Here is a 24,981-nt window from a genome sequence, read left to right on the forward strand (position 1 = left end):
ATTTTCTTTAATTGTTCTGAGCGCCATCCGTCCTTTTTGTGCCTTTGGCATTGGCAAGGCACCATCTCAGAGTAGCTCTGTCTAATGCGAGGGGGAGCAGGTGGGTGTGAGTGGTTTTGGAGCTTTATTCCACCACCTCTCTATGACCACTTTAGGCCCTGTCAGCATATAAAACTTTATAAAAGTAAGCATGAAAAAATGTAATCAAGCTAGCTTAATATGCCAATATGAGAGCACTGAGGAAAAGAAAGAAAATAACTTTCAGTTTAGTTTGTGATGAAACGGAACTGAAACTACAGCTGCATAGTCACGCCAGTGACGTCACCAGATAAGGAGGTTCCCTGCTGCTGAATAGACAGAAATGTCTGGCTCGGCTAAGGAGACCGACAGTTGTGAACGCCTAGAGACAAGGCACAGAGATATCAAGGACAATCCTACGGCAGCAGGTACACCTGAATTATTCCAGTATATCCTAATACAAATACAATAATGAAATATGTACATGAGTATACATAACTAAATAATAATGTGAATGAAATATAAATGAAACTGCGAGAGTGAACTTAGCATTTAGTTTAATTAAAAAAGGATGATGTATATTTAAGTTATTCTTCCACTTTAGCATGTACAGTAGGTTAGTCTGCTACTGCAGTGTACAATGGCTATTAGCTATGTGGTGTTTAATAAGTGGTGACTTGAGTGTTTAAGCCCCAAATTTAAAACTGCATTGACTTTAATAGTAAAATACTTTTGCAAGCTGCTGCTTAGTACATAAACCTCGTTAGCTAAACCCTCTCCACCAACAGTAACATGATAAATGTATTTTGGGGTGAGTTGAATATGTCGGCAGTCATAATGTCGACATTCATCATTAACATCAAACGACGTTTACCATGTCGACATTCATTATATACACAGAGCCTGATTCATTACGAATCGCAATATTGCGTACGCAACACAGTTCAACTGCGATAGTATGCTAATCCATTGTGATCGCAATGCACACTCAGGACTACATAAGGATGCCCACTTTACATTGCACACATCTATAATGCTTAGCAGAATAGCGAAACCATCGGTACAATCGAGTACCATCGCAGCCTCACGCACACTTGCACAAGTCCTGACATTACTCAGAAATTGCAAACCACGCACGCTATGAGACCTCACACTGCATATGGCATCGTAGTGGATAACACAGTACTGTAGTGTCTTCATTTAGCTGCAGCTAAAAAGTTATTTAAATTACTCTCTCTTAGAAATCGATAATTCATAATAATCACAATAGTCATTGTGGTTATATTCATCAATACAGTATTTACTGTCTGCAGCCCAATGGTTTTCATAAAGTCCTTCCCTGGCTATTAGTATACCAGTAGAGAGCCAGAAACAAAGACACTCGAGTGCTGTCAATACTCAATACTAGTTAAGAGTTATGAGTCATTCAACATAAGCTCCGCGGAGTTAATGTATAGCCCGTAGAACCTTCCTGATGCAGCCGCTTGTGGTGGAATAAAGCCGGCGCCGGGATAACATCAATTGTAGATGTAAATAGTATGTTCCAACAGCGTCTGCATGCGGAGCACACCGGCCGGTACTGTAGTGACCGCTGCAGGCTGGGCGTACTTACGATAACCTGGGCCACAGTATCAGGACAAGTGGAACCGGCGTGGGTACTTGTTGCTGAAAAACACGGGTACACTCCAATGGGTCACGGGCAGCAGCCCTATGCTCATTCACAGCTAGATCAGTCAAATCATATATCAGTGGGCGCCACAGGGCTACAAACGCGTTTCTTCGCAGTCTATCGATTTTTAAGAGAGTCATCTAAATAACTTTTTAGCTGCAGCTAATTGAAGACACTACAGTATCAGCAATCATTATATCTTGTTGCGAATTCATCTACACACGATTTATCAGTGTGGAATTACGTTTCCTTGATGGTTTCATGTATATGAAGTGTTTTATAAAAGTGGATGCTTTGTTTACATATTTTATATATATTATTTTTTTAATATATATATTTATATTTTGTATTAGTCATACCAAATCTGCTTGTTTTTTTTATATTCTTTTCTAATTAAATTTGTAACTTTATTGTTTTTTGATATGGTCTCGTTACCTTGCAATTTGAAATATTATTATTTGTAGTTTAAACACACTGGGACCGAGCGCTGCTATATAAATCATATTCTAACTTACTGTCAATCACTCTGTGATGGGTCTGCATAGTCAGGGGTTAAAGTGGGCAGGAACGGGATGGAACTGAGGACCTGATTCAGACCCGCTCGCTAGGCTGTGTTCGCACATAGCCTGCCGTTGTTTGCAATGTGCGCATGCATATAAGACGCATGCACAGTACATAACAATCGGCCGATTGTGTACGTAATCGCAGTAGTGATCAGTAGTGAATCAGGCCCACAGTGATAAAATACCTACATGTTAGAATGTTGACATATCGTCCCTGGTGGCCCAGCAGTGACTCACCAAGGGATGAGGTCTTCTTCGATCCATGTAGCATCCAAGTCTCTTTGTGAGTATTAAAGTGGAAAATGAGGGATGTGCAGCAGAATGGTTATTTAATAAAAATATACATGTGTCCATGTACTGTCTTTATTTTAATATTTTTTTTAAAGGTGCCTGTTGGCCCTTAATGTCCGGACATGCTGGCACTTGAGGTTCGACAAGTGCCGTCATGCCGGGACAGTCTTACTGGCACTTGTAGCATGCCTATAAAGAACAATATTATTTAACTATTTAATTATTTATTACCCGCACCCCGGGCTGACCAGTTTGGGGTTGGTTATTGTTGTGGCAGGGGAACCTACTGCCAGCTATAGCGCATACTTGCCTACACTCCCGATTCAGCCGGGAGCCTCTCGAAAATCGGGTGCCACTCCCGGCCCTCCAGAAAGGCAGGCAAGCCTCCCAGCCCCAGCAAGCCAGCTGTATAAACCCCGGCAGCGGGGGGCAGTGACGCGATTCGCGCTGAATCGCGTAATCATAGCCCCGCCCCCTGCCTCACAATGGAATTAATCTCAGCATTGTGAAGAAGGGGCAGGGCCACGATGACGCGATCGCGCTGTCACACCTATGCCTTGCCCCCAATGATGCATTATGCTCCAGGTCATGCCCCCTTTTCGCAGCAACACGCCCCGTGTGGTTGCCCGACAGCTCCATCCCGGAAGGAGGGAGCCAAATGTCAGCAACCCTGCTATAGCGTTATCTCTCCCCGGCTGATTTAGCTTGGTGCTGGTTTTTTGAGACTAGGGGGACACCCGTGCCTTTTTTTGCCCAGGCTGAGAGGTCCAGGGCAGGTTATTGATTTTGGTGGGGATCCCACGCATTTTTCACATTTAACCCTTTCTTCAATTTTACACATAATGAAGCCCATACAGATCATACTTATCTGGGTAGTGCTTTTAGTACGCCACTGATTGACTGTGGATTCTATCGAAAAGGGGTTCTATCCAATGGGGTTTTAGAAAGAAAAAATTTGCTGGACATCGCTGTCAGAGTTATATTGTCACTCAAATCTGATGGTTAGTAAATACTCTATTTTTAGACAGCAATCTGGCGGCAATATCCAGTGCACTGCTAGAGACGGCAAACCCGATTCCAAATAAATTTACCCCATGGACTGAGTGACTGAGCCACAAGAAGCCCGTTAGGTTCGGTCGGCAAATGACCATACACACTAGCAGATAGCAGATCAAGGTCATCAGTCAACCAATCCTGCTTACATATTTATGAGGACTGACAGTCAGTTTCAAACAAGGGAACATTTTGATCTAAAATTACCTAATCAGCCACAACCATGAAACATGCTGTGTGTTGGCAGTTCTTTCATGTATATGTAAATATTATATATAATTGATAGCTTTATGTAATAAATCACATTTATATAACAAATAATAATGGTTCCACGGAGCAAGGTATCCAATGCACACCACAGTATGGGGCATATTCATCAATATGCCTCATTTGCCCCCTGTAAATTATATATCTGGCTTACCTCAGTGGACACAATACCAAATTCAACATTATACTACAGACTGAACGGGACAATACTGTCTATTAAGAACTCTTCCTTTGATTTCTAAAACACTATTTCAGACAGAATGCAACAAGCTGTTCAGGAGAGCCCAGCAGATAATCCGAAAATGTGTGAACAGCGCAAACAACTGACTCCGCTACGTAAGTATTTGTTTGAGTTTCCACTTTCCTTTATATTGCAGGATGAGTCACATTTCAATAGGCTGTAAAATATACATCAGAATAATGTAATTGCCATAGGAGATTGTTAGGGAGTGTTGCATTGAGACACAAAAGTCACTCAGATAAGCACGTTTGTAAATATTCTTCCAACATTGTAGCAGATTTGCAACTACTTGCATAAACGTATTAAAGAATACAGATGTTGCCTGCTTTTTCTCCTCAAGATATGGAGACCAACTCCCAGTGAATCATGTGCCTTAACTTAAGACCCTTTTTTCATTTATTTATTCTATTTATTATACCACAAGATGGCCGCCGAAAATGCTCAGGATTCATTAAGACATACAGTTTTTGTCCCAATAAAACATACACATTAATAAATATACTGCACACTTGATGTTGTGACTGAATGAATGAAATTTTTTAAAAATGTTCTGCAAAATATATTTGTCTCTTTCCAAATTGTGCACATTTCTCCAGAAGAAATGGACCTTTAGTGTTCCCACTCCTACCCAAGCACTAGTGCTATTTCTATGGGGGACATGTATATGCCATTTTGAGGGCCTATGTAGGAGCAGTGCAGAAGGTGTATGGCTGCACAAGTTGGGGTTGCGGTTATACCTCCACTGCTATCTCAGGCTCCCAGAGAAACATGGACCTGGGTACTTTGTACCCCCCATCTGCACCTCCTCTAACCTCACAAAATGATAGAATGAATTGTCAGCTCCATTTATAGACTATAAATTCAGCAAAGTGCAAATTTACATTTACTATATGGAGCGGTGAATCAAAGGTGAAAATTGTATTTCTGTAACATTGCACCTCTGCAGCACAGCCTGTTACACTGTAGCTTGATTTGCTAAACGATTCCCTGTGATTTTGCTTATCTCTCAATGTGAGTGGCCGTTACATTGATGATGTAAGTGACAATAGGAAGTTACATGCTGGTCTTGTACCTCTCTCTCTTACAGAAGAAGACATATTCAAGTTTCTTTTGACTAACAAGTACAATAAAGCGCACAGCATTGCTAAGGCTGTGAAGAAACCACGTGCTACAGACGTTAATCCTGATTTATACAAAATGAAGACTATGAATTTAGTCGATCATGATGATTCCATGCGCTGGTTTATTAAACCAGAGGAAAATGCAGGTTTGCAAAGCCTTTTGTGAATATTGATATGTTTATATTCTAAGCTTTGTTTTTCCATTTCCAACAATTCCTAATGTGCCAATTTAATTGTAACAGTAGAATGTCCTCCTAGTCCCTACATTAGTATGCATTGTGGCCAGACACAGCAGCATTGGGTTACTTAGTGTGAAGACTAAATGACTGGATCTGTGGCCAAAAATAAAATTCTTTCTGTTGCTCCAGTTTCCATATTCAGCTATCTTCCCTCAGGGGTTCCATTTGCTTACATCTAAAATGTGCTCCCATTCATGTTGACGTGTAGGAGATACTTTAACACTGTTGTTTATCTAGAAGTTTGGTTTTCTCAAAGTCCAGTGTTAATTCCTCTTCATGCCTTGTTCCCAGATAGTTAGTTATTATTATTGTTTATTTATTAGGCACCACACAGTGTGTCCAGCTCTGTATAAAGGTTAGACATTTAATGCCAAATACGGCACTTCCTACAATCTATGCCACAAGATTCTCTTTTATGTACCCTCACCCCCTTTGAATGCCTTTGTAGGCTCCACCCCATGTCTAAAGGAATGATTTCCCAAATTTACGGTATCCTCATTGATGTTGCTCTTCCCACTCGTAGCCCTCACAAATCTTCTTGGGAGGCAGACCTTGGCCCCCACCAAACGAGGAGGCTTGGGACAACATAAGACTTTCACCTTTCCTTGTTCTATTACCTTGGATAGGTACTCTTCTTCATCTCTATAATGATATCTTATGCGCACCATCAAGATGTCCTGTCTTCTCAAGTAGTCCTGTTCCCCTTTCTTACACTTCCACTCCCCCCCGTCTTCCCCTTGTTTTCTATTGGTTCTGTTTGTATGTTCTGATTTCCATTGTATTTGAAAAAGTGGCTCGTTGTTGAGGCTATTTGCACTCATATGTATGTTCTTGTGTTCAGTTTGTCTACTCTCATGAGCTCTTTAAATAAAGATTAAAAAAGATGACACATTTAAGTAAATAGCACAGCATAAGTACTGTATACCATTGAATAAATACATAGCAAGAAAACAAAACATTACAATAAAGAATTGGACAGGAAAGCAATGACGTCCTTCCCCAAGGTGACACGGTGCGGGGAGGGTTGTAGTACACACGGTGAAGCCGCACGCTGGCAAAAAAAGGGACATGACCTCGCGGGCAGGGGACATGGCCCCATGGGTAGGGGCCATGACTTTGCTTGTGAACCCCTGTTTTAGTCACTCCGGGGGTCCTGGAGGTGTGGACTGCCCCCCGGGGACCACTTTGTGTGCAGTGCCGGCTCCCTCACTGTGTCAGGAGCTGAGTCCTGCAGGTAATGCTACAGTGCAGCACCCGGCTCCTGTCACTGAGAAGGAGTTGGCACTTTAGTGTCGCTCCTTGGCGGGTGACACCCGGGTGCAGCCTGCACCCCCCTTGTGATGCCACTGCAGAGAACAACAAAGACAGAGGCAGGGGTAGGGCAACTCACTGTAGCTAGTGGAAACAGGTAGTAGTGAGTTATAGAGGAGGCAACTGTTCTCAATGATACTGTACCATTCGCATGGGTGAACAAACAGTAATGAGTAGAGTCACTGAAGAGGACACGGAAACAAGGATTAGGGGCAATGGTGTTGAGGATAGTGCTTGGTGGTAGGACAAGAGGGAAGAAGGAGCTGCCAGAAAGCTTACATTAAAAAGGGAATGCTTGAACAGTTGGAAGATGCACTAGGAAGGAAACAAGGTAAATAGGTGAGGAGATATTGAATGAGGAGTTGATAGGAGGGTATGTAGACTATAGTAAAAAGGTATATTTTTAGGGTGATTTTAAAGCTGGGGAGAATGGAAGAAAATATGGCTAAGGAGGTGAGGAAATGAGTTCCAGAGGAGAGATGAACTGTGTGAGAAATCTTGGAGGTGAGCATGGGTGGAAGTGACCATAATTGACATAAGTCAGAGGTCTGAGTAGTAGCAGAGTGGTGTGAGGGAGTGTGGACAGAAATGAAGTTGGGGATGTAAGGGCGAGGAATGGTTTAGGGATGTATTACAGTGGTTCCCAAACTCAGTCTGCAAGGCACCCTAACAGTCCAGGTTTTAAGGATATCCATGCTTAAACACAGTTGACTCAATTTGTAATTCAGTCAGTTTGATTATACCATCTGTGCACAAGCATGGATCTCTTTAAATCTGGACTGTTAAGGTGCATTGAGGACCGATTTGAGTAGATCCTACTATATGTGATTTAGAGCAATATATGGGCCAGGCAGACTGCACAAAAGTACCCCTACCATGTGGTTACACTTTACTGTGTCCTCAGCCACTGACCAAAATTGTGTTCCTATTTCTAGCATTTAATTTGTATGCTTTGCATGTCCTTTCTTTTGCCAAGTCTAATTTAGCATAATTTCCTCAGTAGAAACTGCTTACTGTTTAAACTGGATCTTTCAAGTATCTTCTGAAATGCATCCCACATTAGCTTGTCATCTTCAACTAATAATCTTGTGTCTGTCTGTTTATTTTATCTTATCTGTCTGTTTTCATAGGCAAATACAACTGGTGTGCTTCATCAGTGTATTTCTAGGATAAGCTCTCAATTACTAGTTATAAAGGAGGTTAATAAAGTCTAAGTACAAGTCAGGGGTTCGTTTTGATCAATCCGGGTCCAGACAGGGATCCAGAAAGGTAAAAAAAGCCGTAGTCAAAAATGTATCCGGGTGTAGTCAAACACATGCTGAGGTCAATGTCCAGGAAATCCAATATTACCAGAGGAGTAGATGCTAGATTTTCTTGGGTTTAGCTGTGGCCAGGAAGTAGGCGGATGCAAACATATTCTCTGAATGGTCAAGCATTTATGAGCTGTGGCTCAACTGGCAAAGCACTGGATTACAATGCAAAAGGTCACACGATCAAGCCACATTGGGAGCATCAGTGTTTGTTTTATAATAAACTCCTATAATTCATGCATTTCAATCTTAAATTTCCACAGCTGGAACTTCCGGTGGATGTGGCATCATGTATGCCCTATTTTTGGATCATCTCTCAGTGCAACTCTTTGCTGGACTCCTTTCCACGGTTCTACTTGCCTTCTTATTGCTATACTGCATCAGGATCCTCCTTACCCCCTCCTTCCCCACCGGAGATCACCACACTTATTGCACCTCCTTGTGCGCATTTAGCCTCTCCCTAATGAGGCTCTGGGACTATTAAACCTCAGCTCTGCAGGGGATTTGTCTTGTCACCATGGCTGCATGTCCCCCCTTCCTGGAACTGTATTTTGCTGCTTTACCTTTCATGCAGCTACAGCTAAAACACTCCTTATCTCACTCTCCTAACTGGGCGGTTACTGCTGGCTTGGACTGCCAGCATTTAAGCCATTTATACAAGTTAGTAATTTTGTTTGCTTCTCACATTACTCACCTGTGGTGATTTGCTTGGATTCTAGAATATTACCTGTTGTGGAATGTGTACAATTATCCTAATTTCACTGAGCTTTCTGTCCTCCTTAGTAAGGTAACTGTTTTATTCTTGTGTATGATGTACCCTTTGGTGTGAAGATCCTGCACTGCATAAACTGTGGATGACCTCTTCTACATAGCCACTCCTTTGATTATGGACACATTTTTGGATAAAGCCAACTTGTCTAAAATGGGCTGTACTAAACCTAAAACACCCAAACCTTATACATACCATCGATGTTCTTCAGCTCCTGAGTTGGAGACTGATATGTTGGATTCTTCCCAACCTCTTTATCTTAGCATCATTCATCTTACACCAATCCTCCCAAAGCTGCGCAAGAGGTCACTTGGGTATCATTAGAAAATAAATCCCCTTTATTATTCAACTTAGCCTTACATTTATCCATTTATCATTATACTACAAAATTGGGACGTCTGCTGCTGCAATATTTGAATATTATCACATAGCCACGCTTGCAAATTCGCAGCAGCGGCGACATTAGCATCCATCTCTGGATAAGGCCTGATGATACGTTTCTTAGATCTCTATGAGATAAATGTTAACATCTTTCTCTGTCTCTTGCTGAGTATATTTAATTAAGATGCTTACTTTCCCCAAAATGTTGTGCTCACACATTTGAGCCACTCAATGACCATCATTAGGGCTTTCCATTTGGAGTAATAACATAACAAATATTAGCTTGGTGATATTGAAACACACCAAATCTGATGCTGGTTTAAATTTCCCTGATATGGATCTTTATAATCAAGCTGACGTTTGTGTATTTATACAAGACTGGATCCATGTTTACTATCTCTATGCTCATACTGCTCTGGACTGGGAGTTTCTGCCTGGGATGCACCTGATTTATTTTCTTTATTAACAGTTACTTTTACAGTATAGCACAAACATATTCCGTTGCACTTTCTTTCTTTTTTTTTTTTTTTTACATATGTATAGATAGGAATTAGGAAACCATTCCCATTGTGGCTTCTAACTCACTGTTGTTCTCTTGGTGGCATACGATATGTCACAAATGGAATTTAAATAGTCTTCATTCGCTTCTTCTCCCTCTACTAGGTAATTGATGAATTTCAGTATGGTCAGGCTGCTGCTATTTATTCAATGGTGCCTTCATGATCTTAGAGCATTTGTAGATATAAAACATTTAAGCACATTACCTTTGCTGAGGCCTGTCTTACATATACTTTCCTTCATTCATACACTGGCCTTTTTACAAATCTAGCCTTATGCTAAAGCAATACTGAAACTTTTATCACCACTTGATATTTCTAATAAACTCTACTTGACTCTTGCTACTGCCATCACCCCTGCAAAAGCTATTTCATGTTTTTATGGTCTATTGTTATTGACTTATTATGATGGCTTTAGTCAAATTTGTATATCTCAATCTAAAGCATCCATCTTTGACTCCTGATGTTATTGTTAAGGCACTACTAGATGTAAACTAGGTTCCATGTTCTAGCCTATATTAAAAGAAGCATTTCAGACTATTTTATAAGGGTTAACTGTCCGCATTCAAATGTTTTTCAGTTGGCTTGAAGGCTACCCAGTAGTATTCTATTTATGCCTGCACTGATGCTTCCCTATAAAACCACTTATGGTATTGCTGACCAATTAAAAAAATTTGGATTGAAGTTAAGGATTACGTGCTCTCACATTTAATTAATTTTGTTGCACTGTCACCTTAATGGGCTATTTTTGTTGTTTCCTTTAAGATACTAGAATTACAATCGATTTTAAAAAATTATTACTGATACTTTCTCCTGCAGCTAAAAAATGTATACTGCAACATTGGATTCTTCCTGATGGGATCTGAATGAAAGATCGACCGCAAGAAGGTCGACAATTTATAGGTCGACACCAAATGGTCGACATATATTAGGGACTAAAGGTTAGGGTTACGATTAGATTATTTGAGTTAGATTGCTGGAGGGCACGGCTAGAGTAGGCACTAGGGGGAGGGTTAGGGTTAAGCTAGAGTTAGGTTTAGGCACTAGGGGCAGGGTAAGGGTTAGGCACAAGGGGGAGGTTCAGGGTTAGGTTTTAATAATAAAAAAATAATGTGTCTACCATTTTGGTGTCAATCATTTGAACCTGTTGACCTTTTGTACCTGATGACCTATTACATATTGACCATTTGGTTTGGACCCCATTCATTGTCAACCTTCTTACTATCGATCAATACCACACCCCTTCCTGATCCCCCAGCTGTTGCCCTATATGTGGACAAGCTGTTCTTTTTTTGTACGGATTGGATCAAGGCTTCTTGAAGGAAAGCTACATGGATAGGTTACCTGATCCTACCAAACAGTTACTCAGTAAATGTTATGATGCCACTTCTTTATACGAGACTAGGGGGTATATTTACTAAAGGGCTGGTTTTTAAAAATGGAGATGTTGACCATAGCAACCAATCAGCTTCTAGCTAATATCTTTTAGAAGGTGCTAGATAAATGTTAATGGATCTGATTGGTTGCTATGGGCAACATCTCCACTTTTAAAAACCTGCACTTTAGTAAATATACCCCTAGGCTTCTGTTACAGGACCCTCCAATCTCATGGGCACTTTCCGCTATAGTTTTGAAGATGGTGCTTCCATGGTTCATCCTCTTCCCCCTGGTAAATATTGAATCTTGTTTGTGTATTCTGATGGTTTATAGATAAAACAAAAGCCATCTGTTTTGTCTTATGTTTCATACATTTTTCCTGTGGAGGTAGATGTTTTTGTTCCATACTGCTATCTATATGTAGTTCTAGTGTCAAGTCCATTTTTACCTATATGGATGTTCCTTGTTTATTGTACTTTGGTTAATTTTACAATATCACACTTATATGCTATTGCTTGTTTGTCTTTGGCCATTATTCAGCTTAGTCACTTTTAAGTTTAAGTTTTGAGCTGCCAGCCAATTATTTAGTTTTTCTTTTTCTATTCTCCCTTTGAAATACATGGTCCTGTTACTCACACTTTACAGATTTCACTAGAAGATTGTTTGTATCTTTCTTTTGTATTGTGTATGGGCAGGAGCCTGTTATAGAATATGCTTCTCTGTTCAATCATGAACATGCAGGGAAGATTGTGGATTAAACTTTATTTTAACCAGTACATGTAAAACTTCATAACTTTTAGGGTTATAAAAGAGAGGGTAGAAGACAGTACATTATAACAAACAAGAAGATACTACGCAGTAATAATAACATATGATACTGTCCCTCCAGAATAGCCTTACAAGCAACACCTACTGTAGCCTAAAAAGGAGACATAGAGAATGAATGGTCCCTGCTTATAATTATTTCAATAACTACTGCAGAGACTGTTCGGCTGCAGCAACAGAAGATCAATAATGGTTTATGTTTTGAAACAGATAATGACAGAAGTTCTGCAAAGAAAAAAAGTACTGAGACAGAAGTGAAGGTCAAAGTTGCCACCCAACGTAAGTAAAAATAAATTAATTTATTTGTGATTCCATATATCTACCTTTAAAAACTCAAGGAACACCAAAATGTCCTAATAATAAAATCACAACATACAAAGTTGGCTTGAACTTAATTTACAGATGTGTAAATTTAAGGACAAACACAGAAATTCCATGGTTGAGACCTGTACATATTTTATGTACATTTCTATATTCACTCACATACACAATGGAGAGGCAAAGAGGAGATACATAGTGGCCACAATAGCTGGTGACCGGTGAATTCTACAATATGGGGCATATCCAATTAACCGTGGGGTTTCACTCGTGGCTAATTGTCAGGTAAAAGTCCCGCGATGCGGGGTTTAGCTATCCAATTGCATAGCTATTTCCCCGCGTCATTAGAACAGGACTCCTGCGCGAGAACACACTGATTCCGTGAGAACTGCGGAATCAGTGTGTTTTACCCGCTCGCGTGAGGCTGAATAAGACGGCCTCACGCAGATTTTGCCTCGCACCTATATGACCCGCGCGTGGAATCTCCGCTAATTGAATCCCCATCAGCGCCACAATTAGCCGTGGGGTAAACCCCGCGGCTAATTGGCTATACCCCTATGTGTTGTAAGATAATTAGAAAGGGAGAGAAAATGTTTTAGGCTCAAAATAACCACCTGCTGACCACGATTTATTTATTTATTAACAGTTATTCATATAGCACAGTGATTTTCAACCTTTTCAACTCGAGGCACACTGCACAAGATTTTAAAATTGCCAAGGCACACTATCCGGCGATGTGGTGTGCGTGACCAATAGAAAAAACATAAACATTGGCTCCCACATAAAAATATACACACATATTGGCCTTCACAGGAATAAAACACACTACATTGGCCTCCTCAGGAATAAAAACACACTACATTTGCCTCCACAGGAATAAAACACACTACATTGGCCTCGTCAGGAATAAAATACACTACAGTACTAGTGCGCTGAGCTGACCACCGCGGTACACTTGACAACTGCTCGCGGCACACTAGTGTGTCACGGCACAGTGGTTGAAAAACACTGATATAGCACATACATATTACATTACAGACCATATTTGGCCATACACATCAGTCCCTGTCCCAGTAGAGCTTACAATATATGTTCCCTACCACACATACACACTAGGGTTATTTATTTATTTTTTTGTTGGAAGCCAACAACCCACCAGTATATTTTTTGATTGTGGAAGGAAACACGGGGAGAATATGTAAACTTCACACAGTGGGCAGTGGTGGGAATTGAACTCAAGACCTCAGTGCTGTAAACAGAGGCATAACTAGGTATTTGAAAGCCCCATAACAAAAGTTTATTATGGCCCCTATGTACCACTCATTGGTGAAAATGGATATAACACATGTTACTTTGACAAGGAAGATGGTTCCCTCAGCTCTGAACCCCATAGCAGCTGCACCTATGGTAGTTATGCCCATGGCTGTAAAGGCAGTAATCCTACCATTACACCAACTGTGCTTCCAATTTTTTTTATAAACTACTGTTATTACACTATCATAAACCTGCATGTCATGTAAATGTTCTCTCTTTGATTTAGAAGACCAAAGTAGGACAGAGAAAGAGAAAATTATCAATTTAACAGAGCAGCGTGAGTATACTTGTAGGTATATTTATTTACTAGAGTTTAAATTTTAAGTGGTGTAAATGCTCCAGCCATTGTTAACACACTAAATGGCAGTAAGCACTAAAATGTTGTATTCCCTTATATACTGCATGTAGAGACTATGTATAGTGTACACCTGCAATGGTGCTTGTTTCATATCCTCATTCTTTGCCACTAGATGCTGTTTCTGCTGATGGTCAGGATTTTTTATTTTTTAATTGTTAGCATAATATATTTACAAGTATCGTTAGTCCTGAACTAGCTGACCTGTAATTAAATTGACCATTAAAGGTAAAAATACAAGCTGCCTTGTAGGGGTGGATCCAGAAAAAAAAAAGACAGGTGGGGGGTACTGTAATCAGGTATATGTTGGGGGCAGGGCCTGAGGGGTGTGGCCATGTTTGAAAAGGGTAGGGCCATGCACCCACTGCGAACATACAAAAAGCAAGGAGCATCTGTGCCGCTGCTGAGCAGCTGCACAAAACTTTACGGGGTACAAGATCTTGGCAGTCTGTTCTGTATAATCCTATATATAAAACCTGATCATTCTGTCTTGCTGCAATATCTAATGCAGCCTTATTTAGATTGGGACTTCTAAAACTATATTGTTGTAAAAGAGTTAAAATAAAATTGTCAGAAAAGGAAAAGGAACCCTGTGCTATGTGATTATGCTGGCTTGACAGCCTCCTCTCCCCTCAAGCCAACCTCCTCTTCCCTCATTTCTGCCTCATTTCTCCTCATGCCAGCCTATTCTTTCCTCATGCCAGCCTCATTTCCCCTCATGTTAGCCTCCTCCGCCCTTATGCCAGCCTCATCACTTGTGCCTGCCTTCTCTCCCACTCAGCTCATGCCTGCCTCCTCTACCACTCCCCTCATGCCAGCCACCTCTCCCCTCATGCCAGCCTCCTCCGAGTCCTCTCCATTCATGCGATCCTTTTCTCCATCATGCTAGCTTCCTCTCCCCTCAAGTCAGCCTCCCCTCCCCTCATGCAGTCTTCCTCTTCCCACATGCCAGCCTCCCCCTCCCCTCATGCCAGCCTCCTGTCATCACAGGACAACCACCTCTGAGTACTCTCCATTCATGCCAGCCTTCTCACCCCTCATGCCTGCCTCCTCTGAGTCCTCTCTATTCATGTCAGCCTCCTCTCCCCTCATGTCATCTTCCTCCCCCTCATGCCAGCCTCCTCTCACACTCCTCTCATTCCAGCCTCCTCTCCCCTCATGCCAGCTTCCTTTGAGTCATCTACTTTCATGCCAGCCTCCTTTCCCCTCATGTCAGCCTCCTCTCCATCTCATGCCTGTCTCCTTTCACACTCCCCTCATGCCTGTCTCCTCTCGCCTCATGTCAGCCTCTACTGAGTCCTCTCCATTCATTCCAGACTCCTCTCCTCTAATGCCAGCCTCCTCTGATTCCTTTATATTCATGCTTGCCTCTTCTCACTTCATGTTAGCCTCCTCTCCCTCATGCCAGCCTCCTCTCCCCTTATGACTGCTTCCTCTCCCAATCTCCCCATGCCTGCCTCCTCTCCCCTTATGTCTGCGTCCTCTCCCCTCATGTCAGCCTCCACTCCCCTCATGCCAGCCTCCTCTGAGTCCTCTCCATTCATGCCAGCCTCCTTTATCCTTATGCCAACCTCCTCTTCCCTCATGCCAGCCTCCTCTGAGTCCTCTCCATTCATGCCAGCCTTCTCAACCCTCATGCCTGCCTCCTCTCCCCTAATGCTAGTCTCCTCTCCCCTCAAGTCATCCTCCTCCCCCTCAACACATTCTCCGCTCCCACTGCTCTCATGCTAGCCTCCTTTCCCTTCATGCCAACCTCCTCTGAGTCCTCTCAATTCATGCCAATCTTCTTTCACCTCATGCCAGCCTCCTCTCTCCTCATGCCAGCCTCCTCTGGGTCCTCTCTATTCATGTCAGCCTCCTCTCCCCTCATGCCAGCCTCCTCTTCCCTCATGCAAGCCTTATCTGAATTCTCTCTATTCATGCTAGCTTCCTCTCCCTTTATAACCAAACTCCTCTCACTCTCCTCATGTAACCATCATCTAAGTTCTCTCCATTCATGCCTGCTTCCTCTCCCCTTATGCCATACTTCTCTCCACTCATGCCTCCTCTCCCAATCCCCTCATAGCAGCCTCTCTCTCCTCATGTCTCCAAGTCCTCTCCCTTCATGTCAGCCTCCTTTCCATCTTCCCTCATGCCAGGCTTCATTCCCCTCCAGCCTGTGTCCTCTCCCCTGCTGGCATATTTGTCCTCCTTAGCTCAGTTTCCTCTCCTAAGGGTGGCCTCCTCAAACAGTTTTTCAGATGATGAACAACATCCATCCCAACCACGGCATCCTCATGATGGCTGGCGTCTGCCTCCTGGCAAGCTCAAATGGGGACTGGCCCGAGCCTCAGGGGGGTTTCTGCCAGGCTATTCTTCACTGAATGGAGGAGGCAGAGGCTGATCTGTGCCGCTCATGGAGATAGCATGCTGACAGCAGCAGCCTCATCCTGGTCCAGCCACTTGTTGCAATATAAATAAATGTTTTTTTTTTTTTTTAATTGCTCCTAAACAACAGGGGTAGCACATGCCCCATTGCCCTCCCCCTGAATCCACCACTGCTGCCTTACACAAATAAACTACTAATAAACTTCTCAATTATATATGCAAAAGATCCCATACATTGATACAGAATTTTTTTTACAGTTGTCATCCAGCAGAGCACTGAGGCTTTATGTATTTTTTCTATATGTGTAGAAGCACACATGATGAAATAAAGCTGATAACGTAACCCTGTTTACAGAGGCCAAGATATACAGTTTCCTCTCGGGGGAAAACAAGCCACAGAGAACTTTAACCATCGCCAAGGCAATGGGGAAAACAAGTACAAGGCATGTTAATTCTGACTTGTACAGTTTGAAGAAGCTGGATCTTGTCAGTCACAATGAACAAGAACATCTTTGGGCAATTAAAAATGTGTCCAGTAAAGGTTTGTAAAATCAAATCAATGAGAGGTCAGTCACTGTGCCTATTTGTCTAAGAAATGAATAGTTATGTGTACACTCACTTCACGGTCCATAGAACTGCACGCAGGGCCGTAACTAGGGTGGTGCAATATGTGGCATGGCACAGGGCATCGCAGAGCAGGGGGCACTCCTCGGGCCTGTCAATTTTTTGTTTATAATCATTCTCACTTGTAGCTTCCTCTTCTTTTATCCCCCCAATCTCCTGGCCGCCCTTATCTCCTCCCTGGCCGACTCTCCCTCCATCTTGCCACCTCCTGAAGCATCTTCAGTCACGCCCTCTATTATTTAACACACACAGTTTCTTCCGCACAATTTCTGATGGCAAACCCTGAACACAGCCACCGATTCCTGACCCAGGTGTTTCCAGCACACCTCGAGTACCCTTGTTGGTGAGTTCAGCTGTCAGTGCAGGGTACATACACGGATCTCCCCACCGCAGAAATTTGCTGCATACACACTGCAAGCAGCTCCCTTTCTATACCTTCAGTCAGTAATCTACACTGCCGGCTCCAGGCTAGTGCACGGCTGTTCTGATGGACAAATCCTGCTGCTGGTGCAGCTTAATTAGTGCTCTCCTACATCTAGGCCTGGTGAGTTATACTGCATAATTGGGTATCATCACTGCAGCCATTGGATTCACACTGTATTTGGCAGTAACACCTGAACAACAGTGGTACAACGGGATTGTAATTGTAACCATCATTGTATGAGACAAATAAGATTTGTCATGGCCGCTACCCATGAGACCACGCCCTCTTTTCGGGCATGCATCTAAAGTCCCCATTTGAAAAATTGTGAGGGGGGAGAGGCACCAATACTCTTTCTGGCCCAGGGCACCAAAAAGTCTAGTTACGGCTCTGACTGCACGCTTACAATATTTCACCGGGATAACCCGTCACAAATAAGAAGGGACTGGTCCTCACTCATAGGAAATGTTTTGTTTTAGAGAAAGGGAGGTGATTGCAGGCAAGCTAGTACTGCAGAAGTACTGTGCATATGAATCGACCCCTGTGAGGTTGCATCTGAAAATACAAGTCCTACAGCAACTCTTATGGTGGGCACACACTACACGATATGCTCCCTGAGCGATATCGTGTAGTGTTGTCCCCGGCAGGCTGTGCTCAATGTCGTTCATGACATTGAGCACAGCCGCTGAACGATATCATTAACAATATCGTTCAGCGCCGGGCTCTCTCCCCCATTCCCTGACATGCAGCAACCTGACGAGATCGTCAGGCTGGCCTGCATGTCAGCCCGATGAACGATGATGACGAACGACCCGCGGGAACGCGCGTCGTTATCATCGTTCATCTTTTGGGGGTTAAAAATGGACGATAAAGTGGACGACTGAACGATAACGATATCGTTATCGTTCAGTCGTCCACTTTATCGCCCAGTGTGTACGTACCCTAACACAATGCCTTGTTTTATCTTTCAACTAAAGTCTGTGCTTTACAGCCAAGTTTTTACATCTGGCAGTTGTTTCATTACATTGCCCTGGGATATGACATATAGACACATTTTTGGATCCAGTTATGTCCAACACATAGCAGAATATAGCAGTTGGGTTCTATCAAAGAATAATGAAAAGACACAACTCTGCACAAGCCAGACAATCAATCTAGATGTGGAAAGCCTTGTAGTAGTACATCACAGCCCTTAGATTAGAAGAACGATGAAAGCCCTTCTAGTGGGTCGATTACTTTTCATACAGTGATTAACGTTTGTTTGCACAGTACATGAAAAGTGTTACACCGAATGCATGAAAGTCTCCCATCAGTTCTGGAAATGTAAACTTTGATCTGTTCTTTTTGCCCCTAGAAGCAACGCCAACTGCAGCAGAATATACAATGGCAGACGGTCCACAAACGACTCAACCACTGACCGAAGAGAACAATATACAGAATTGTGAGTTGTTTGCTTGGAGAGTTGATGATTGAAATCAATTCAGTTAAATTTAATGCGTCCATCCTTACTAAATTGTTACCTAATCATTTACTACACCAGACAAAATCTTTTCACATAGTTGCAGGATGTCCTATACTGAAAGTTATACTATTCTCAGTGTAGAATATCTCCATCTCAACTACCTTGACAACGATATCCATGGCACAATTGGCAGGGGCAATCAATTTAATGCAGGGCAATCAACTGACCAGCTGGAATGGTAAAAGTTTAGGTGAATAGTACAGAAGGCGGACAATATTTTAACATTTTTGCCATACCCTTCCAACTAATCAGACATTTAATGCACATTTAATAATAAATGGACCTATACTTATATTGCAGGTCCAAACCGAATAATTCAACAAAATACAAATTACTACATTCAAATATTCGGCTCTCAGAATATCAGCATTGGTGATAATACTACTACTAATATCAATAAATACAATATCAGTGATGCAGAAAATGTGGATCCTGCCTGTTCAACAGGTAAGATATCTCCTGAAGCCCACCCTGAAAATCATACTCACTTAATAAAAAAATCAGTTTGTTGTATTAGTATAAAAGGTTATTAAATAACTCAAGAACACAACAAAAGTTGTCCTAATATTAGACTATGTTCTATTTAGAATATTATTTATAAAGCGCTGTCATCTCCTGCAGCAATGTGCACAGTAAGTAGAACTTACATGGAATTAGAACACATAACTACAGGAAATATGAGCGGAAACAAAAATTAAGTAAAAGGTAAAGACAATGCAAAGTACAAAATACACTCTGGCAGATTCAGTGATTGAAGCAGGCCATTATAATAAGGTCAGGTTATATGTATGTTTGTTTACAAAGTTGAGTCTTAAAAGGCTATTTCGACCAAAATAACTGGCTCATGTCTCCCCCTTTTCAGTGTGGCCTGTCTTTGGAAGATAAAGTGAACACAATCGCCCTGTGTTTGTCGTTCTAATAAGAATCATTATGTTGCAATGTTGTATTGGAGCCACTGTTTCTGCAATATTGGATTAATTGCTTGACATTGGCTACAATATTGCTTGAGTGTGAAGTGGTGGTAGAAGGCTCCAGTGATTAGGTGCAGCACAAGAGAAGTCTAGGAGGCATTAGTAGATTTGGGAGAACATGTAAGGAGGTACAACAGTGGTCAGGTCAAAATTTGTAAAACTTCTAAAATAAGGAGACTGAGTGAAGTTCTTCTAGGGCCTCTGCACAAAACTCTGAGGTGATGTGCTGGAGTATGACAGTCGATCACTCTCCAATACTCTCCAAAGTCTTTATGTTGATGCCACAGTCGATGGCATTCATACAGAGATGCCTACCGGCTGCAGTGCTACTGCGCCATTGTGCGTATTAAGGCGCACTATCTGCCACACATCAATCGCACCATCGAACACTGCATTGACGCTATGGAGACGCAGAATCTCCGTCTGAACATGGGCGTCGAAATTATTGCAACCGAGGCAAATTCCGCAGTCACTGACCAGGATCCCCCACGTCTGGTTAGCTTCCCCCCTTTTACCACTCAGGAACGCCCACCGGAAATGCATCTCTCTGCATACAAAATCGTTCTGTGTCTTTCCACGTTAACCATCAGATGCAAGAACAGACTTAAAAAATCATCTGTTTGTGTCAGACATTGAAACTGCGTCCACCTCTGAATCGGGACCTGTATGTTTGATACACACTAAGGAGCTGACTCTTACAGGTATATTTAATAAAGTGAGCGTTTTTAGAAGTGAAGATGTTGCCCATAGCAACCAGTTTGATTCTACTAAACATTTAACTAGCACCTTCTAGAAGATAATAACTAGAATCTGATTGGTTGCTATGGGCAACATCTCCACTTCTAAAAAACTCTCACTTTAGTAAATATACCCCTTAATTGGGAGCAAAGCAAAAAAGAGCAAGTAACTTGGTAATACCAAGCTTCACTGCAGTTGGGGCAGATTTAAAATGTGCACAGAGATTTAGATGTCAGAGGGATGTTGTCACACCCGCCCCATGACTGTCTAAGGAGTCTATTTAGTAAGCCTTGGATGGAGATAAAGTGAATGGAGATTTAAAAGTACCAGCCAATCAGGTCCTAACTGCCATGTTACAGGATGTGTTTGAAAAATAGCAGTTAGGAGCTGGTTGGTTGGTACTTTATCTCCAACCACTTTATCTCCATCCAAGGCTTAGTAAATAGACCCCTAAGAATAGAATGGACAGCAGGGGAGTCACAGCCACCAATCACCTAGGCAACCTGGCAAATGATGGCTCCGTACTACTAGCATATACATAATATCTTCCCCTTTACTGATGAGCTAAGTGTAGAGGTGCTGTATTTAAGAGATGTATCATCATAAAAACAAATTGCTAGTGAATCCCTCAACCATAGAGTATCTAGATTTACCAATGAACATAACAAATGGCAATATTAATTGAAAAAAAATTAAACACAATTACAACCTTAAGGGACTTGTCTCTATTTTACAAATATATTCAGACCATTTATGGGAATATATTAATTAAGGAAATTAAGAATTTGAGATATTTTGTTATGTGATTTTATATGCAGAATATAAAGATTTTGTGGATTATGCAAATGTCACCAAGAACACTGCATCTAAATGGGAACAGCATGAAGACCCCAACTTTCAGCATTGTGACAATATGAATTCCAGCAGAGAATATGACAGTGGAATAGGTAAGTAGAAGAGTGACCAAATCAGCCAGTGATCAAGGATATTGTCTGTGACAATATCAGAGATTAAACAAATTCCTGGGATTGTATGCAGCGAATGTCCTTATCCAACCTAGACAAACCCCTAATGAGGAACTAAGGAACAGGGACCCTGGATAACTTTACATGGGTTGGAACATTTAATATTTAGGGTGTATTTACTAAGCCTTGAATGGAGATATAGTGAATGGAGATAAAGTACCAGCCAATCAGTTCCTAACTACCATGTCACAGGCTGTGCTTGAAAAATGACAGGAACTGGTTGGCTGGTACTTTATCTCCATCCAAGGCTTAGTAAATAGACCCTTTAGTCAGTTGTAAAGATCTACAGCAAAAAATGGCAAAGGACAACAGCTGACAGTGCACCATCAGCATTGCATGACACCAAGTGCACACTCAGTGCTTCTGCTAAAGGTCCAGACAATCAGGAATAAGAGTCCTCACCTGTATGCCACCACTATAAAGCTCTTGCTACTACCAAGCTTATCACAAGAAAATGTTGGAGCTGCTTTTCTGTGTTGATGTATTTATGTCTTATGATTTTGTGCCTCTTCATCGACTTTGCCCCTCACCATTTTATCTTTAATTCTTTGACTTCAACTTTGCCCCTCACAAATCTAACCCTTCAACCTATTGATTTCAGCTTTGACCCTTATGACCAGTCCTCCCATGACTAAGCAGCTTGGATATCTACTATAGCGCAGTCAGCCAAGTTGTACTCACTATCTGTTTCTTGTCTTTTCTTATTGATCATGATCATCCCTGCACCTATAAAACATATGAAAATCAATGAACAAAGATTGTTTCCAAATAAGGTTATTTATTTTAATTGAAATCCATTCCTAACTTTCATTTTATATTTATATTTGAAGGGAATGACTCCATATTGATGGATTTGACTAATTCACACATCCCAGCCCAGGAAGTAGAGCAACAACAAGACTTGATGTTTGATAGCAACAACCAAAATGAAGAAGGTCCAAGCAATGATTCCAGTCTCTTACTTACTGAAAGCGATTTGAGTAAGTTTCTAAGATTTAGAGTGGAGACTGCTTAACACATTATATAATACTCATCCCATCTAATAAACAGCTCTTTACACATATTTTCCATGTAACATCTAATCCCCCTATGTTTACATAACATATTAAAAGTGCAACACAAAACATTATGAAAACTAATACAAATTCTTATAAAATAAACTGAACATTATTTTACATTTTGTAAATTACAAAAAAATATTTGATCATAATTTTAAAAGGTAACATCATTACAGCACTTTGTTACCTAATGCTGGGTACACACTGGACGATATATCGGCCGTCTAATTGAACAACCAATTTTGTGGGTGCATCAGCCAGTGTGTACAGATGAGAATACATACGAATTACTGCCAGACACAAGTGCGGCGGTTCAAATCCAGACAGCGGCAGGCCGACACGGCTGGAAATCCTGATCGTCCCCAGGTAAGTATCAACTAACCTAACCCCCCTAACCCTCCTTAGGGGTGCCTAACCCTAACCTTCCCCCCAGTGCCTAACCCTAATCCCCCCTCTAAGTGCCTAAACCTAACCCCCCCTTCTCCGCCGCCTAAACCTAAGTCCACCCCGGGGGTGCCTAACCCTAACCCTCCCTCCCCCTAGCCTAACCCTAACCTCCCGGGGAGATGCCTAACCCTAAGTCCCCCCTGGGAGCCCTAAACCTAACCCTCCTCCCCCTGCGGCGCCCGGCATCAATTTCGATCGGGATGCCGGGCACCGGTCTCCCGGCGTCAGTAAAATGACAGGTGTCTAGAATTAGACAGCTGTCATTTAACCCTCGCCGGGATAAAGCAGTCAGGAAGCCGGCTGTCGGGCTTACGTCTGCCGGCTTTCCCGATTGCATACCTACAGATAATATGTCTATGAATGATGTCGTTCAGACATATCGTGTTGGCTGTACAGCACAGCCGATGGCCAATATATCTGCAGAGGTAAGATGGCAGAAGATGATTGTTCAGTCTGTATGAACAACCATCATCTGCAGATAGATCTTTCTGGTGTGTACCCAGCTTTACTGTTCCAGAGCCGCTCTGATGTTTTGCTACTTGTGTAAGCCATGGGAAAATCACAGGACTAGAAGAGATTGATGACGCTGCCATTTTGATGTAGTGGCTTAGAGCAGTGATTTTCAATGCCATTCCTCATGTACCCCCAACAGGTCATGTTATCAAGATTTTGCCGACCCAGCAAAATAGATTAACTCACCTGTGCGTGATTAAAGAAATCCAGAAAACATGACCTGTTGGGGGTACTTGATTACTTTAGTTTAGAACCAATCCCTTAGAACAGAGCAGCACTGAACCATTGAAGACTTCAGGATTACTTGAACAGAAAAGTGTCTGCCAATTAAATAAAACCTACTGTCTAGTGAATATAAGGCCTGATTCAGAGCTGAACGCTATTCCGATGTTCATGCAGTTGAGCGATTATCGGTGGTCTGCACATGCGTCCCAGCCACATTACGCACGTTTCGCTAATGGGCGAGCGTGCGCGATGTGAGGATTCACTTGCAATTAATTGACAGGAAGAGACCGTTATGTCAGTGGTTACGAGGAGTTCCGGCCAAAACACGGGCATGTCGGGGCCGTTTCCTGGGCATATACTAACCACCGTCTGTATTGCGCACAAACAGAACAAACCTCCAGCGTCTCAATTACCACAGCTATTCTGAGTGACTATAGACTTACCCGAGCTGTCGATGTTTTGAGGATCTGCATACAATGCTGCGTTGTGTACACAGCTGCGGGCAACTTCGAGGGCACGGGTGGGCGTCTCAATACAAGATCTGCCGTCTGTTGCATTAGCATATTTTAGCTACTGCAATCCATGATAGTTGCGTATGCATTACCGTCCACCTTTGAATCAGGCCCATAGATTTAACTTATTAAAGCTCTGCCATTTGTTTTTATTTGTAGTGCACCAAAATCCACCAGCACTTACATCATCCCCCATCGCCTCAACTCATTCCATGCAAGCTTTCAACATCTCAGACATTTGTAAAGGGCTTGAAAACGTGACACTGGATGAGCAGGAGAATCCAAGTACAGCATCCTGCAGTATCACATCAGTAACAGATCCCACTATTTAAATAAGGACTTGGACTTGAACTATAGAAGTACTGGGACTTCATAAGGACTTGGACTTGAACTCTAGAAGCACTGGGACTTCACAATGGAATAGGCACATACACTGATTTCAATTGGTTCTCTGCAATGATGCTATACCCCTGTCTCTGCGGTTAAATAAGGTGGATGTAGATTCAATGTTAATGATCTGTAATAACAATTTAAAGTGATACTATGATTTTTTATTTAATGCAGTTTAATAAGTTGTAA

At 42.0% G+C, this 24,981-nt stretch overlaps 1 protein-coding gene across 1 annotated transcript; it reads left to right on the forward strand.

Annotated features, from left to right (window-relative positions):
* The first annotated feature begins 418 nt into the window (after window positions 1-418).
* ZBP1 (Z-DNA binding protein 1) lies at window positions 419-24,802 on the forward strand. The gene is made up of 11 exons (XM_088466990.1): window positions 419-446; window positions 4,117-4,197; window positions 5,190-5,369; window positions 12,203-12,271; window positions 13,851-13,901; window positions 16,702-16,887; window positions 18,746-18,832; window positions 19,214-19,360; window positions 21,441-21,569; window positions 22,478-22,627; window positions 24,562-24,802. Exons 2-11 carry the CDS (start codon window positions 4,122-4,124, stop codon window positions 24,732-24,734), a joined length of 1,248 nt encoding a protein of 415 aa, XP_088323116.1. The 5' UTR covers window positions 419-446; window positions 4,117-4,121; the 3' UTR covers window positions 24,735-24,802.
* Window positions 24,803-24,981: the final 179 nt, after the last annotated feature.

The sequence above is a fragment of the Taudactylus pleione genome, unplaced genomic scaffold (genome assembly GCF_031769625.1).
Source record: "Taudactylus pleione unplaced genomic scaffold, aTauple2 ptg000069l, whole genome shotgun sequence".
NCBI classification, from domain to species: Eukaryota; Metazoa; Chordata; class Amphibia; order Anura; family Myobatrachidae; genus Taudactylus; species Taudactylus pleione.

What these genes read in the sequence shown, in the direction of transcription:
- ZBP1 (XM_088466990.1), top strand. Translation starts at nt 4,122, where the DNA reads ATGCAACAAGCTGTTCAGGAGAGCCCAGCAGATAATCCGAAAATGTGT. An exon ending in GGATCCTGCCTGTTCAACAG is followed by an intron (nt 19,361 to 21,440) that starts GTAAGATATCTC and finishes TTTTATATGCAG; the next exon opens with AATATAAAGATTTTGTGGAT. An exon ending in ACTTACTGAAAGCGATTTGA is followed by an intron (nt 22,628 to 24,561) that starts GTAAGTTTCTAA and finishes TTTTATTTGTAG; the next exon opens with TGCACCAAAATCCACCAGCA.